Source organism: Papio anubis, chromosome 17 (assembly GCF_008728515.1).
Source record: "Papio anubis isolate 15944 chromosome 17, Panubis1.0, whole genome shotgun sequence".
Classification (NCBI taxonomy): Eukaryota; Metazoa; Chordata; class Mammalia; order Primates; family Cercopithecidae; genus Papio; species Papio anubis.
This window is the reverse complement of record NC_044992.1, coordinates 17957974-17974844: the sequence shown is the minus strand read 5'-3', so window position 1 is coordinate 17974844 and position 16871 is coordinate 17957974. Positions and strand designations below refer to the sequence as shown.

Below are 16871 nucleotides of genomic sequence, written 5' to 3'. Positions count from 1 at the left end.
GAGGGATAGGTGAGGTGTCGCAGCCATATAATGGTTCAGAAAGCCGGAGTCAGGAGATTGTTCGTGAGCTTCTTCAGGCCATTCCAGGCTCTCGGCATGGGAAACCGCCCTGAGTACCACTGGTTTGACTAAGTGTTTGTGCTGAGCAGCAAGAAAGAACAACTAACTTCTCCTTTGTGAGAACAGTGGTAGTGGTGTCACCATTGAAACACAGTCCCTCAGGACTCCAGAGTAAGCAGCCCCGGGGAGGCGGAGCGGGGGGCAGTGAGAGTTGGGGAGCTGGCAGGGGTCTATGGGTTTGCCAGGGTGCTGGCTTCTGCAGGCCTAGGAGTTCCCCACTGGGCCCCACTTTTGCATCAGCCCTCCGTCTAGCCAGTGCCCACACCAGAAGCTGGGGGTTGCCTCTCCTCGTCCCTTTGTCTTCCCTCCCCATGGCCAATGCCCAGTCCTGTTTGATTACTGCACTACCTCCTCCTGTGCCTCCTAATCCACTCCCACTGCAAGCAAGCAAAGGGAACTTCTAAACCCACCAATCCGCCCACGCTCCTCCCTGCTCACATCCGCTCCGTGCCTCTCCAGCCGCTGCAGGGGGATCACAGGCTCTAATCAAGGCCCTCCCACACCCCTTGCTATGGCCACCTCGCTCAGCCACCCTCTCCTAGACTAATTTCACCCAGACTTCTGGCACCCCAGGCTCTCCTGGACACCTCTGGGTCTCTGTGTTTGCTGTTCCTTCTCCCCGGAACACCCTTCCCACCTTCTGCCCTTCCCTGGGTTTATCCCAGGGAACTTACACTCATTCTTCTCAATTCATTACGGACGTCTGAGCCCTTCAGGCTTTGGGGCTATATCCTCCACGGCACCAATAACTCTATGCCCTGTGACTGTCCTGCCTCCCACCCAGGCTATGACTATGGGGCCTCAGGGAAAAGTCTGGGTCTCAACAGTGCTTAGCACAAGCAAACATACGGCAGCTTCTGCCAGTGTCTGTTGACTGAGTGAATGATTTTCTCCCAAGGAGGTCACTGAACAGAGTCTCTTGAGGGGTAATCAAGGTGCTCTCCACTCCCTAACCAGGCCCGACCCATTCCCAGGAGCCAGTCCAGACACTGCTATTGCAGGAGGGAGCAGGAGAAAGGCTCCCAGACCTGAGTTCAAATCCAGTTATCAGCCATGCAGAGTGGCTTACATCTGTAATCCCAACACTTTGGGAGGCTGAGGCAGGAGGATTGTTTGAGGCTGGGAGTTCAAGACCAACCTGACCAATATAGGGAGACCCCATTTCAATTAAAAAACAAAGCCTGGACCGGGTGCAGTGGCTCACGCCTGTAATCCCAGCACTCTGGGAGGCCGAGACGGGCGGATCACGAGTTCAGGAGATCGAGACTATCCTGGCTAACATGGTGAAACCCCGTCTCTACTAAAAATACATTAAAAAAATTAGCCGGGCGCGGTGGCGGGCACCTGTAGTCCCAGCTACACGGGAGGCTGAGGCAGGAGAATGGTGTGAACCCGGGAAGTGGAGCTTGCTGTGAGTGGAGATCGCGCCACTGCACTCCAGCCTGGGCGACAGAGCAATACTCCGTCTCAAAAAAAAAAAAAAAAAAAAACAACAACAAAGCTTGGTGAAAGCATGTCTTTCCCCAAAAAATTAAAATTAGCGGGATGGTTCGTGCCTGTAGTCTCAGCTACTCAGGAGGCTGAGATGAGGTAGGAGGATTGCTTGAGTATGAGAGGTCCAGGCTGCAGTGAACCGTGATTGCACCACTGCACTCCAGCCTGGAGGTGACAGAGCAAGACCCTGTCTCAATCAAACAAACAAAAACAACAAAACAAACTCAGCTCTCCCAATCCCTTGCTGTATGATCTTGAGTGATGAAGATCTCTGAGACTGGCCAGGCACGGTGGCTCATGTCTGTAATCCTAGCACTTTGGGAGGCTGAGGTGGATGAATCACTTGAGGCCAGGAGTTTGAGACCAGCCTGGGCAAGCTGGCGAAACCCTGTCTCTACCAAAAAATACAAATATTAGCCAGGTGTAGTGGTGCGTACCTGTAGTCCCAGCTACTTGGGAGGTTATGGCACGAGAATCGCTGAACCTGGAAGATGGAGGTTGCAGTGAGCCGAGATCAGGCCACTATACTCCAGCCTCGGAGACAGAGCAAGACCCTACCTCAAAAAAAAAAAAAAAAAAAAAAATCTGTGAGGCTGTCTTCTCCTCTGTAAAAACTCTTCTGAGAACATCTATAGGTCAAAAACCAATCCTCAATCTAAACTTCACACCTTATACAAAAATTAACTCAAAATAGATCACAGACTTAAATGTAAAATGTTTAAAAAAACTATCAAACTTTTGGGGAAAATAATAGGAGAAAATCTTTAGGACCTAAGTCTAGGCTGTAAAAGTTGATCATACATATTGGGTCATTCTTGTCTACAGAACTAAAACAGAGGTAAGAGGCCAGTGGGGGAAAGCACCAAGGGTACATAACATTATTCCAAAAATGCAATTCCCTGTGAGCCTGGCTGGTGAAAGCAACGTCCTGTTACAACCTGAAACCAGTTTTATCTATAGCTGCTGAGATAACTTGCTACAAATCTAGGACTAATTTTGCTTACCACTGTCACTCACCAATTAGAACTCTCCAGGTCCCCAAACCCTTACTAGTGCCAAGGAACTTTCTCAAAGAGCACTAAGTAATATTTCTGCTTTTTAGAAAACCTCTAACCTTCTTTGTGTTCTCCAGACACATCAAAGACCACCCAATCTTTGTGCATGCCCTGAATTGCAATTTTTCTTCCCAAATAAAACGTTAAATGTAGAGATTCGTCTCTACATTTTCATTTTGACTTCAACAAAGTGAATAGTTCTTAGACTTGACACCAAAAGCATGATGCATAAAAGGAAAAATTGATAAACTGGACCTCATCAACATTTAAAACTTTAGCTCTGTGTAAGACACCTGCAAAGAGGATGAAAAGGCAAGCTACTAACTGGGAGACAATATTTGCAGAGCACACACCCAACAAAGGTCCTATATCTAGAATATATAAAGAACTTTTGAAACTCAACAGTATAAGCCTGGGCAACATAGTGAGACCATGATTCTACTGAAAATAAAAAAGAATTAGCCAGGCATGGTGGTGCACACCTGTAGTCCCAGCTACTTGGGAGGCTGAAGTGGGAGGACGGCTTGAGCCCAGGACTTTGAGGTTGCAGTGAGCTATCATCATGCCACTGCACTCCAGCCTGGATAACAGAGCAAGAGCCTATCTCTAATAAAACAAAAAAGTAAAAAAGTTAAAACTCAAGAGTTAAAAAATAGACAATCCAATTAGAAAATGGGCAAAAGTGGCCGGGCGCAGTGGCTCACGCCTGTAATCCCAGCACTTTGGGAGGCCAAGGCGAGCGGATCACGAGGTCAGGAGATCGAGACCATCCTGGCGAACACGGTGAAACCCCGTCTCTACTAAAAATACAAAAAATTAGCCCGGTGTGGTGGAGGGTGCCTGTAGTCCCAGCTACTCGGGAGGCTGAGGCAGGAGAATGGCGTGAACCCGGGAGGCGGAGCTTGCACTGAGCCGAGATCGCACCACCGCACTCCAGCCTGGGTGACAGAGCGAGACTCTGTCTCAAAAAAAAAAAAAAAAAAAGTAAATGGGCAACAGACATGAACAAATGTTTCAAAGGAGAAGACAAACAGATGGCATATAAGCCCATGAAAAGAGATTCAATGACATTAGCCATCAGGAAAGCACAAGTTTAAACCACAGTAACATATGACCTACCTATCAGAATGGACCAAAAAAAAAAAAAAATAATAATAATAATGGTAACACCACATGTTGGCAAGGATGTGGAGAAACTGGATCATGCACATATTGTTGGTGCGAATGTGAAATGGTGCAGCCACTCTGGAAAAAGTTTGGCAGTGTTTGAACACACGACTACCAGGACCCAGGAATAACACTCTTGGGCATTTATGCCAGATAAATGAAACCTGATGTTTATATACATATGTATATGAAAGCTCATAGCAAGGTTATTTGTAATAATCAAAAGCTGGAAACTGCACATATCCTTTAATCACTGAAATGGTTAAGCAAAGTGTGGTATATCCGTACCGTGGAATACTAGTCAGCAATGAAAAGCACAGACCATTGATCCATGAAACAACTTGAATGACTTGCTGGAGAACTATGCTAAGTGGGAAAAAAGGCCAATCCCAAAAGTTTATATACTACATCTTCCATTTATATAGCATTCTTGAAATAGCAAAATTGTTGAATTGTAGAATAGATTAGTGGTTGCCAGAGGTTAGGAATGGTGGTGGGGGGAGGTGTGGGGATGGCTACAGAGAGGGAGATCTTTGTAGTGATAGAACAGTTCTGTATCTTGACTGTAATGGTGGTTACACAAATCTCTATACATAGTAAGGATGTAGACACACACACACACAAATAAGAGCATGTAAAACTGGTGAAATCTGGCCGGTGCAGTAGCTCACGCCTGTAATCCCAGAACTTTGGGAGGCCAAGGTGGGAGAATCACTTGAGGCCAGGAGTTTGAGACCAGTCTGAGCAACATAGACAGGCCCTGTCTCTACAAAAAAAAAAAAAGAAAAAGAAAGAAAAAAAATTAGCTGGGCATGGTGCCTGTGGTCCCAGCTACTCAGGACCCTGAGGCAGGAGGACCGCTTGAGCCCAGGAGTTCAAGGCTGCATTGAGCAATGATTGTACATACCACTGTACTCCAGCCTAGGTGACAGAGCAAGACCCTGTCCCAAAACAAACAAAAAACTGGTGAAATCTAAATAAACTCCGTGGATTGCACCAGTGTCAATTTTCTGGCTGTGATATTATTGTATTATAGTTATGCAAAACGTCACTACTGGGGAAAACTGGGTGCATACAACCTTCCTGTTCATCAACTGCAGAAGTGTGGGGGTGGTGGAGGGGAGGGTGAGACCTTGGACTCCCTTCCTGAACTCCCCAGCCTCTGTGCATTGGTAAGAACACAGTGAGAAGCTGAGGCGGCTCAGAGAGGGTCTTGCAGGGGATCCACAGTGGCAGAGGGGCTATAAATGGGTCTTCGGGACCCTCAAAGCAGGGCTCCCCCGCTGGGACCACCTCCCCTCTCTGGCCCTGGGGCAGGGGAGGGATGCAAATATGTGTGCCTGTCCCCCCAGGGCCACTATGTTCAGTAGCATAAAGCCCTTGGGGGGGCCTGTATGGCAGAGTGTAGGACTTCAGGCTTGAGGGGTCAGTGATGGGGACCACAAGGATGCTGGGCCTAGGAGGCCAGTCATTGTCCAGGGCAGTGGACTCAGAGGCAAGGAGTCCTGATGGGCCATGAATGGTGGAGAAGGCCTTGGAGGAGGAGGATTTGAGGGCGCAAGGCCTAGAGATGTCACCAGCCTACCGAAGCAGCATCCTTAAGGGCCCCAAACCAGCCCCATCCAGATCCAGAGCAAGTATGGGGGATGGGAGGAAGGGCTGGGCCTGGTGCCTGGCAGACTGGCTGCGGCACGCGATGGGGTGGGGGCTGTTTGTTGGGCCAGGTTTAATGGGCTTTGCTGTCCCACTCTCAAAGCCTGCCTTCAGATGTGGTCTCCACGCTCCCCATAACCAGGGTCCCAACCCCAGGGGACGCTCAGCAGAGAGCTGGGCCTGACCCCAGCCCACAGCTGCCCTCTTGGCCCCTCCCTGCCCTAGGGTTCAGGTCGGGTGCTGCCCGCCACGCAGAAGCAGCCTGGGGACCCCTCCCAGAGGGGATCAGGGCTCAGGACTGAGAACTAGGTACCTGCTCAGGAAAGGCCAGAGGTTGGATCAGTCAGTGCTCTATCCCTGCCTGGGGGCTCCCAGTCCACTACCCTAGACCTATTTCCACAACTGGACAGCTGGAAATCTACACAGCCGCACGGACTTCCCGCCACACCGGCGAAACTGGGCACAGCCAGGGTTGATCCAGGATTACCAACAGACCCTGGGGGCACAGGGGGTGCCAAGGCTGTTGACCCGCTGTGTGACCTCAGGAAGAACACTGTCCCTCTCTGGGCTGGGTGTTCCAGGAGCTCTTGGGCTTAGGCTTATGAGCTTTTCGGAATTCGGGCACCAGGGGACAGTGGGCAGTGCGCCCGCCCCAGGTCTGTCTGCCTGTGGAGGGGTGAATCAGCTTCCGGCCCCGCCCCGGGCGGCACGTGACTGCAGGTGGCGACGGTGGGGTGGGCGGGGCGGCCCTGAGTCACCGGTGCTCCCCCGCCCGGCCTCGCGCCGCCGCCGCCGCCGCCGCCGCCGCGTGTGCGCCGCGCTCCGCCCGTGCCCACTCGGTAAGCAAGTCACAGCCGCGCCCCCGGGATCCCGGGTCTTGCGGGGCGCCGCCGCCCCACAACCGCACTTCTGGCTCTCCTGGACCCCTCCCAGAGCCCCGTCCTCTTCAGGGCAGGCCTCCTGGGTTGCCGGCACCTGGGAATTTTAAGACCTCTCCCTTACCCGGAAGCCCTCGGTTTGCGGGGCGCCGCTGTGCCGGGGCCGCCTCCCACTCTAAGAAGCTACTGGGAAGTTCCCCGGCTGCCCTAGTTTCCCTCAGAAGTTGCCAGGACTTCAGGCAGCTCCGGAAATCTGGGATGTGGGTTCCCTGTCCCCTGCACATAGAGGCACGCTGAGCCCTGGGACGTGGCCCACGGCTCCCTCCCTGCTGTTACGATCCCTTACTTTCTCCCCATTCTAGTCCAGTGCCCCCACCTCATCTTCCCAGTCCCAGCCCCAGCCCCGTCCTTCCCACGCCCACCTGAGTTCCCGGCCCCGCCCCCCGCCGCCCCTTCCCGCGCGGCCCGCCCTCCGCGCCGAGCCGGGCTCATCAGGTCTTTCCCGCAGGTTGCTCATGGGCAGAGGAGCAGAGGCCGCGGAGAGGCCCCCGAGCGCGCGGTGCCCCAGCCGGGCCGGAGCTAGGAGCCGGACCTTGCCCACCCACCCGCGGCAGCAGTGCCCGGGCAGGCGGCACCATGGCCTTCTCCCAGGTGCAGTGTCTGGACGACAACCATGTGAACTGGCGCTCCAGCGAGTCCAAGCCGGAGTTCTTCTACAGCGAGGAGCAGCGGCTGGCGCTGGAGGCCCTGGTGGCCCGCGGCCGGGACGCCTTCTACGAGGTGCTCAAGCGGGAGAACATCCGAGACTTCCTCTCGGAGCTGGAGCTCAAGCGCATCCTGGAGACCATCGAAGTGTACGACCCGGGCTCTGAGGACCCTCGGGGCACGGACCCCTCCCAGGGGCCCGAGGACCACCGGGTCGGCGACGGAGAGGAAGCCAGCGGGGCGGATGGGGTCCCCACCGAGGCTGAGCCGCTGCCCTCCCTGGAGTACTGGCCCCAGAAGTCGGACCGCTCCATCCCGCAGCTGGACCTGGGCTGGCCCGACACCATCGCCTACCGCGGCGTGACCCGGGCCAGCGTCTACATGCAGCCCCCCATAGACGGGCAGGCCCACATCAAAGAGGTGGTGCGGAAGATGATCAGCCAGGCACAGAAGGTGAGGCAGCGTGGGGACTCCGGGAGCCAAGGCCCAACCAGCGACCGGACCCCTCAATACAGGCTCACTCAGAGCCCCAAACGGGAGCCCAACATGGGCTTCTAGGGATCTCTGCTGTTTCCCTGGCTGCCTCCTAGGTGGAGGTTTCCTCCCCACCTTTGTGGGGATCCGCAGTTTCCTTGCAGGATAGGGTTCCCAGGTCCTAGCCGGTGACAGTGGGCTGCCCTGTCTCAAAGGGCCTCTGTATTGTTGCGGGGTGTTTCTGGTTCCCCAGAAGAAGGGACCAAGATAGGGTGGAGTGGGGAGGGGAGGAACCCCAGGGCTTCCTCTCACTCTCCCTTAGAGTGTCTCCGATTCACTGTGAAGGCCCCCACACACCGTGAGCTCTCTGGTGGGGAGAGCTTTTGTTGCGGGGTGAGGGGATAGGCATGGTCCGAGTCCATCTGAGACTGGCCTGGAGGTCCTGGTTCAACACTGCCTGTTTCCTAGCTGTGCTGAGCAACTGGGAGCAGATTGCGCACCCTCTCTGAGTCTCTTTGTGAGCTTTGCAATGGTGGAAACTTTCCAGGCCAGGATGCACAGGTGAGGACAAAGCCTTCTTTGGCCCTCCCATTCTCCACCCCTTTTGGGCTATGCAGTGCCCTAGCTGTGGGGGGCCATTCTTGGCTGACACACCATCACACATTCTCAGAAGGGGTGCTTGCCACTTGCAGAGATAGCTAGGCCACTGCTGGACAGCTGTGACCATGAGCAGGTGCTAATGCCTGCTGCACGTAAGTACCTTCTCATCGTTGCCAAGTACATCTTGACTTGATAGATAAAGCTTACCTAGTGAGCTGTGTTGAGAAGGGGATTCTGAAGTCAGGTCTGGGCCTCAGGTTGTGGGATGAGGTCTTCCTTGCTGGGTCTAATCCCTTTATACTTCCAATCCCAGAGCAGAGCAGCCAATTGCACAAGACCAGAATGCTGGCTTCAGAGACCATCCTGGCTAACTGACAGGGCCTTGGGGAAGTTTGTAGGCAGAGAAACCAGAAGTGGGTCAAGAACTGATGAGGTGACCCCGGTGGCTCTTGGCCCTGGCTCCAGTTTCCAGGAAGGTGGAGTCCCTGCCCAACAAGGGGACCAGCTGGGTCAGCTAGCTGGGTCGGGGTGCCTGGTCCTCTCAATTCACTGACTGACCCTGGGCAACTTTGAGGCTTCGGGTTTTTGGTCTATAAGATGGAGGTGGTGCAGATAAAAGCTGCATCTTTGGCTATTGTGAAGATGGAATATCGGGTGACAAAAGTAAGGAAGGAGTTAGAGGAAGAGGAGGAGGAGGGGGAGGAGGAAGGGACTTTCATAGTTTGCAGGCTGAGAGACCCGCCCCACACCTGCCATGGTGTGTGGGAAGTGCTGCTGACGTCTGTGACTGGTGGAGATGACTGGCTGGAGGATAGAGAACCCAGTCTCCACAGAGAGCCTGCTGGGATCCCATTACCCAGCCTCCACTTCCATCTTGAAAACAGGGAAACCGAGGCCCTGGGTAGGGGGACTTGCTGTGCCAAGGTTCCCACTCCTCTGTGCCTCCCCTCCTCGTCAGAGACAGGAAGGAGGCAGATGGGAACAGCCAGAGGGTCTCCTCTCTCACAGACAGACAGATTCCCCACCCAACGATGGGCCAGATAGGGGCTCCCAGGGCCAGGGCTTCCCCTGCTGACTCCAGGTTCCTCCCTGAGTCTCTGGCTACAGCTGTGACCCAGCCACTCCATACAGTCTCATGGGCCACCTGGAGCTTCCTTTGCTTCCCATAAAAGCCCCACAAGGTTATTAGTGTCACCTAAGGTGACATTGCCTTCCTTTGCTTCCCACAAGGCTATTGCTGTCACCTGTCTAAGGTGACATAGCCAGGAAGAAGCTGGTCTCCAGTTTGGGTGCCAGTCTGTCTACACGGCCCCACAGTGAGTGATGTCCTCGAGCCTCAGACAGATGCGCCCTGCTCTCTGCTTTTCCAGCCCTCAGGATGGGGCATTCACTGCTGAGACTGCTCCCCACTCTCAGACCTCAGGGCGTCCTCAAGCGTCCCAAAGTGGGGGCCTCAGAGGCAGTAGAGACTAAGCCCCTCATCTGACAGACAAGGACACTGAGGCACAGAGAAGGACAGGGATTTGTTCATGACTCCACAGCATTGTGGTGAGCCAAGCCCCTGCTTTCTGCCCTGGGCATGTCCTTCCCTGCCACATCTGTCCTGGGACCCGTGGCCAGCATGGCATATGTGGGCGGGGATAATAACAATAGCAAGTGCTGATTGAGTTCGAGGCGCTTTATAATCTCAGCTAGTGTTATCTGTCCCATTTTTCAGATGTAGAAACTTGTTAGTCCCCGCCCAAGGTCACCTAGCTAGTTCTCGGGTGGAGGGGTGGGGATCAGGCCTGTGTTTCCCTCAAACTCTAGGCTACCCCTCATGCCCTGGCCCTGGCAGGACAGAGTGACAGGCCGGGGCTGGGAGGGGCAGCTCATCCAGGCCACTGCAGTCCTCCAACTATCCTGCTCCGGCTGCTTCCCAGGCTCACAGGGGCAGGGCCGGGACGCTGACAGATGCTGACGGTGCTCTTTGTCTGCCCGCCTGCCGCCTGCCAGGAGCGCTCCCTGCCTTATCTCTCCCCATGAATCACCTTTCGTGCCCCTGCTCCCGCCTCCCCTTCTCACTCTAGTATCATGTGGGGAGAACTCTGCCTGCCCCCTGCCTGGGTTGGGGATCCCTCTGCCTGGGCCCCCTCGCCGCACACTGGCCCCTTCCCACCGGGGGCTTCAGGCTGGGGCTGCTGGGGTGAGTCAGGACAGCCCAGCCCGCCGCCTCCTCACTCACCTTACCTGTTGTCAGCACAACAGGCAGACCCTGGGGCAGGGAAGTGACACAGCACTCAGGGGAGCGGCTGTGTTCCCGTCAGGACTGCTGTCAGTCCCCCCTTCCTGCCCCCCCCAGTTCCCAAATGATTAGAATGGAACTAGTGGACAGCAGGACTAGGAGCCAAAAGTCCGTGCTCTGCCTCTGCCTAACTGTGACCTGGAACAAGCCCCAGCTCCTCTCCAAGCCCCAGTCATCCCATCTGTAAAATGGGTACAGGTCTTGAAGACTGTTAGGGGCCCCTTCAGCCCTGATACCTTGCTGCCTTGCGATCCTAGACTCCCCTGGGTCAAGAGGCCGGTGGGTCCCAGGTCTCACTCCCAGCACCTTGTGCCCTCCGAGCCTAACCTCCAGCCCTAGTGGGCTCCAACTCCAAGATGGAAGGTCACTGCCTGCCCTTCCCCCAGCCCCAGGAGCCATGATTTATCTGGGGAAAAACCTGCTGTGGGGTTCCACTGCATACCAGAGGACGGGCCTGTAGGATCACGCCTGGGAGGGGCGAGCCCCGGCCTCGCTCGGCTGCAGCCTGAGAAGGGGTGAGGCTGGGCTGGGTTGGGGCTCCCTCAGCGAGAGCTGGATGTAGATGTTCCAGCTGGTTCCTCCAGCAGGTGCTGAGCCCCCCCTCAACCTGACACGGCATGGGGGCCCTAGCAGGATCCCTCACCAGCCCCAGGGTGAGGCCCCAGGAGCAGGGATGGATCACACCTTCCTTATTTCACAGCTGAGGAAACTGAGGGAGGGTGAGGCGCCGGTGGCCAGGGCCAGAACGCTGATCTCTGCATGCCAGGCCAGGGCTTGGGAACAGACCCAGAGAAATAAAGTCGAACCCAGGTTTCACGATGCCTGATTCACCCCACATTTTTTCTGTCAGGCCCCTGCCTTCACACGCTGAAGTCCTGGCCCACAGCTTGGCTCTGGGAGAATAGAAGCAGCTTAATGAGGCGCTTACTAAATGCCAACCCCGTGCCAGGTGCTGAGCGGGCACTTTACCGTGCTGTGTAATCCTCCCCACCACTCTGGAAAGTAGGTGTTGTCTCCATTGTGCTGCAGATGAGGAAACTGAGGCTTGGTGGGGCCCGGAGGTGGCAAATAACTTGCCCGAGGTCACAGAACTGATATCTGGAGGGACTGGGCCCAGACCCCCAGTCTGCAGGCCCTGAGCACCCCCCATTCCCTGGAGAAGCAGTGTCACTGTTCCTTCTGAGCCCTACCCCTGCATGGGAGCACCAGAGCCTCGCTGCTGGATCCTGTTGTTTACTGATTCAGGACAGTAAAAGCGTTTTTTTTTTTTTTCCTTTTTGAGACAGAGTCTTGCTCTGTCGCCCAGGCTGGAGTGCAGTGGTGCAATCTCTGCTCACTGCAACCTCCGCGTCCTGAGTTCAAGCAATTCTCCTGCCTCAGCCTCCTGAGTAGCTGGGATTGCAGGCGTGCGCCACCATGCCCAGCTAATTTTTGCATTTTTAAGAGAGACGGGGTTTCACCATATTGGTCAGGCGGGTCTCGAACTCCTGACCTTGTGATCCACCCGCCTCTGCCTTCCAAAGTGCTGGGATTACAGGCATGAGCCACTGTGCCCGGCAGTAAAAGCGTTTTCATGAGACTCCTTGGCAGCTAAATACTGGGCTCTCTGGAGGAGAGCTGGGATGGGGACTCACAAGAACAGGGTGAGCTCTGTGGCCTGGGGATCAGGAGGAAGGCCACTCATTGCATCCTTTAGCGGGGCAGTGCCAGGACAGCTCCCCACACTGCCAGAGGCCACAGGTGGCCCAGTTGGCTCCTTGGGGGGCCCACAGCTGTCCCAGGCTCCCACCACAGGTCAGAGAGTGGGTGGGGAACCATCTGATAAAGGAATCCCAGGTGTTAACTCCTATGCGCTCCAAAGTCTCCCTTCCCTGCGGGCGCTTGCGTCTTAATTAAGAGTTTCAGGATAGTCGGGAGCAGCCCTTCGAGGAAGGAGCTCTAAGGAGAGAGTGCCTGCCCGTCTGGGCAATCCAGTGGGAGAGGCAGCTGCTCAGCCACCGGGTTGGCCTCCTTCCCACGACCCCAAGAGCCAGGGCCTACCATCATGTTCATATCACAGCTGGGGAAACTGAGGCTCAGAGTCGGCTGGGGCCTTCATAAGGTTACACCAAAGGTCTTAGATGTGGCTGAACCTGGATTGGGTCTCGCTGGTTGGAGAGGGTCTCCCTGAAGCTGAGGGTCCTGGCCCCTGGGCCAGCAGAGGGTACTGGTCCCACTTAGCCACTCGCATGCTGCAGGACTCTGGACCTCAGTTTCTTCACTTGTAAAGTGGGGATCAGGCCTTGTCTTGAAGCAGTGACAGACAGGAGCATCCAAAAGCACCGAGCTACCCTCTGCCTCGCAAGCAGCTGGGGAGAAAGATGGGGTCTCGCCCTGTGCCATGGCCCACGTTGGCCCCAGCCTGGCAGGCCCTAGCCTGGGTGGGCTGTCCTAGTCCCCTTTAAGGGTCTGAATGACCCCTGGCCTCCAGTACCTTGCCAGGTTAAATGCCACGTGGGGTCGTGGGAAGACAGGCGTCCATATTACTGGGACCCAGGCATGAGCCCCAGCTCTGGTGTTATCTTTAGTGGTTGCTCGGAGATAGTTGCTTGGCCTCTCTGACCTTCTGTTCCTTCCTCCTCCGTGTCATGGTGGTGCTAACAGCTAACACCTGCCTCATAAAGTCATCGTGAGATTTAAATGGGAAAAAGTGGGGTGTGTAAAACACTCTGTGTCTGGCATGGAGCTGGCATTGGTAGATGCCAGATCTCTCCCGTCACCTCCTCCACCTTCACTCCTCACTCCTGTCCTGAGAGCTTCTCTCTGGGAGTAGTCTGGGGGTGGAAGTGGTGAGCTCGCTGTCCTGGCAGAAGTTCAAGCAGGGGCTCAATGGAATGCAGCAGACAGCATGTGGGCACCAGGTGGCCTGGAAGCCTCAACCCTGCCCTGGCGTGCTTTGTGACCTTGGGCAAGTCCTTTCCAAGCCAGGCTTTCTGGGGCATTAGGATGCTTGATGTCCCCAGTGTCTGTTGCTCTTGGACCCTGAGAAGCTGAGGTTTTAAAGGCTTTTGAATCCGTGGTTCTGAGATTTTCCTGTTTGAAAATTCTCAGCTGGTGCCATTTGCTGCCCACATGGGATGGTCTGGTTGGCTGGATCCTGTGCCTGCAAGCCTGGAAGCTCTGAGGATTCTGAAGCTCCTTGCGGCCAGCGGGAAAGGATCTTGCCTTCTTGCCTCATCCACAGGGAATAGCCTTGGTCACCTCATGGCCTTTCTCCAAGCTCTGCCAGCCCCTTGTCTCTGCAGTATTCCTGAGCCATGGCAAGGAAGCTGATGTCCGTCTGGGGGAGGTAGGAGACTCAGGGTAGTGCCTCCATGCCACTGGGCTAGGCAGAGCCTCCTGGTCAGAGCGCTCTGGGCATGACTAGCTTGGGCTTCTTGACCCCGACCCACTGCAGCCATTTGGTGCTCAGAAGGCCTGATCTTCCTTTAATTGGCCTTAATGAGGCTTCAGTCTTAATAGTCGGTGGGGAAGGTGTTCACAGAGCTGATGAACGTCAGAGGGGAACGGGACCTCAGAGTTCATCCAGTTTCACTCCCCGTGTTACCAAGAAGAGAAACTGAGGCTTAGAGTGGGAAGTGACCCGCCACAGACCACCCAGGGGAGGCATGGCAGAGCCAGGGAGGCCCAAGCATTGACCTTGCAGACAGTGCTGAGGGTCAGGTATTTGTTTCAGGAGCTGAGGTGGGCTCTGGGAGGCTGTGGGTGGGTTCAGAGCTTGGAATGGACACAGGGTCCCCCGTTAGGAGAAAAGCCTAGGAACAGGAGACCTCTGCCACTAGTTGACAGGGTGGCACTGGGACAGTGACACCCCCTCTGGAAAACGGGAGTGGCCATCACCACCCCTCCCTGTCTCCAGAAAAGGGACACCTGTATGCGTGCCAGCTGGTTGACCTAATTATCCTTGCTCTGGCTGGGGTCAGCATTTGTTACCAAGTACACAGACTCCCTTTACCCTGGGAGGCAAGATGAGACTGTTAGCTAAACTAGTCTTCTCGGTGACAGGCTTTCAGAGCCACTGTATGGGCAAACTGGTTTGGAGATTGCCAGGAGGTGGAAGGGAGCACCACCCAGGGATCCTAGGAGGCCTTCCTAACCCAGAGAACCTCCTTGGTCCTCTTCAGATGGCATCTCACTAATCCTCCCAGCCCCCTGCAGGGGAGGAGGAGGGGAGGGGGAGTAGGATCATGTCATGAGCATAGAAAAACTGAGGTGCTGCAGCCAGGTCTGTCCAAACCGTGCTGCTGGAGGAGGGGGTTGCAGCTGGAGGAGGGAGTGCAGGTCTGCTAGTAATGAATTCTCTCAGCTTTTTTGTATCTGAAAAAGTCTTTAGTTTGCCTTTTGTTTTGAAATGTATTTTTGCTGGGTATAAAATTCTAAGTTGATTTTTTTTTTCTTTTTCCATTTAGTGCTTTAAAGATATTGCCTGTTGTCTTGTGGCTTGCAGTGATTCTGATGAGAAGGCCACTTACTTTGTTCCTTGACATGCAGTTGTCTTCTCCTCTGGTTGTTTTTAAGGCTGTCTTTGTTACTGACTTTAAGTGATTTGATTATGATGTGCATTGGTAGAGTTTTTTCATGTCTCTTCTGCTTGGCAGTCATTGAGCTTCTGAGACCCGTGGATTTAGTCTTTTTTTTTTTAAATTGAGATAGAGTCTTACTCTGTTGCCCAGGCTGGAGTGCAGTGGCACAATCTCGGCTCACTGCAACCTCCACCTCCTTGGTTCAAGCAATTCTCCTGCCTCAGCCTCCCAAGTAGCTGGGATTACAGTCACATGCCACCATGCCCTGCTAATTTTTGTATTTTTAGTAAAGACAGGGTTTTGCCATGTTGGCCAGGCTGGTCTCAAACTCCTGACCTCATGTGATCCACCTGCCTCTGCCTCCCAAAATGCTGGGATTACAGGCATAAGCCACTGCGCCTGGCCTTGGATTTAGTCTTTAATCAAATGGTAGAAGTGTTTTGGCCATTTTTTTTCTATTTATTTATTTATTTTTGGTCTCTCCCTCACTCCCAACCCTTGTACCTTCTGAGACTGCAATTACACATATATTGGATGGCTTGAAGTTGACCCACAGTTTGCTGATGCTGTGATTATGTTCTTTCAGTCTTTCTGTGTGTCATCTTGGATAGTTTCTACTTACATGTCTGCAAGTTCACTAATTTTCTCTTCTATAGTGTCTAATCTGTTAATTCCACCTGTTATATTTTTAATCTTAAATGTTGCATTTTCACCTCTTGAATTTCGATTTGTTGGCTAAAAAAAAAAAATCTTCCACATCTCTACCTAACTTTTTGAACACATGGAACACAGTTTTAACTGTTTTCATGTCTTTGTTTGCCAATTCTAACATCTGTGTCATTTTTGGTTGATTTTGATTGTTGTTTTTTTTTTTCTCATGTGCATCATGTTTTCCTGTTTCTTTGTGTGTCTGGTAATTTTTAATTGGATACCAGGCATGTTGGATTTTATGTTGTGGGCTGCTTGTAGTTTTTGTTTGTTTTGTTTTCTCCTTTAAATATTTTGGATCCTTGTCCTGAGATGCAGTTACGTTACTTGGAAACAATTTAATGCTTTTGTGGCTTCCTGTCAAGCTTTATTAGGCAGGTCCAGAACCGACTTCACTCCAGGGTAGGAGTTGCAAATTATGGACCCTGGGCCTGTTGCCGGCTTTTATAAACAGTAGAACACAGACATTTATTTATGTACTTTGTTTGGCTGCTTTTGTGTTACACCAGCGGATTTGAGTAGTTGTGACAGAGAACATATGGCCCTCAAAGCCTCACATATCTACACTCTGGTTCTTTAGGAAGTTTGCTTATGCCTGGTCTAGGACTTATTTGTCCACTGCTGAGGCAGTATCCTTCTGAGGACCCCCCTGCAGGCCCTGTGTGTTAGGAGGGGTTTCTATTCTGGCTGGGGGCACATACACTATTCCTGGTCCTGCGTGAGCACCAGCGATTGTTCCAGCCGCCCCCTTCTGGTGGTTCTCTGCTCAGCCTCCCCTTTCCGGTGGTTCCCTTCTCAGCCTCAGTAGTTTCCTCACGTTCGGGTGCTGCTCGGCCATCAGCCGAAGACCCCAGGGCGACCCTCTGCAGGTCTCTGGAGTTCACTCTGTGCACCTCTCCCCGCTGCGGCACTCCGTCCTGCAAATCCTAGCTGCCACACTCAAAGTGAACCCTGTCTCCTCAACTAAGGGAGACCACAAGACTCCACCGGGGCGCCCCTCCCTGTGCTGCAGCCTGGAAGTAGTGGGGCAATCCTAGGGTTCAGCTGGTTTGTTCCTCTTCTCTCAGGGATCGCTGTGCTGATTGAAGCCTGTTGTCCGTGGCATCATAGATTTTATCCGGGTTTTTTATTGCTAAGGCAGGAGGGTAAATTCCATCTCTGTCATTCCATT

General features: G+C 53.8%; 2 protein-coding genes across 3 annotated transcripts in view; one reads left to right on the top strand and one right to left on the bottom strand.

Annotated features, from left to right (window-relative positions):
* The window catches only part of SLC5A10 (solute carrier family 5 member 10), a 70304-nt gene that overhangs the window by 12299 nt on the left and 41134 nt on the right, over positions 1-16871 (bottom strand). The gene's annotated exons all lie outside the window — the stretch shown is intronic.
* FAM83G (family with sequence similarity 83 member G) overlaps positions 6795-16871 on the top strand; it is a 34048-nt gene continuing 23971 nt past the window's right edge. Inside the window, exon 1 of the mRNA XM_021928822.2 lies at positions 6795-7525. Within this exon, the coding sequence (XP_021784514.2) occupies positions 7004-7525 (522 nt within the window). The 5' untranslated portion in view covers positions 6795-7003. The remainder of the gene's footprint in view (positions 7526-16871) is intronic.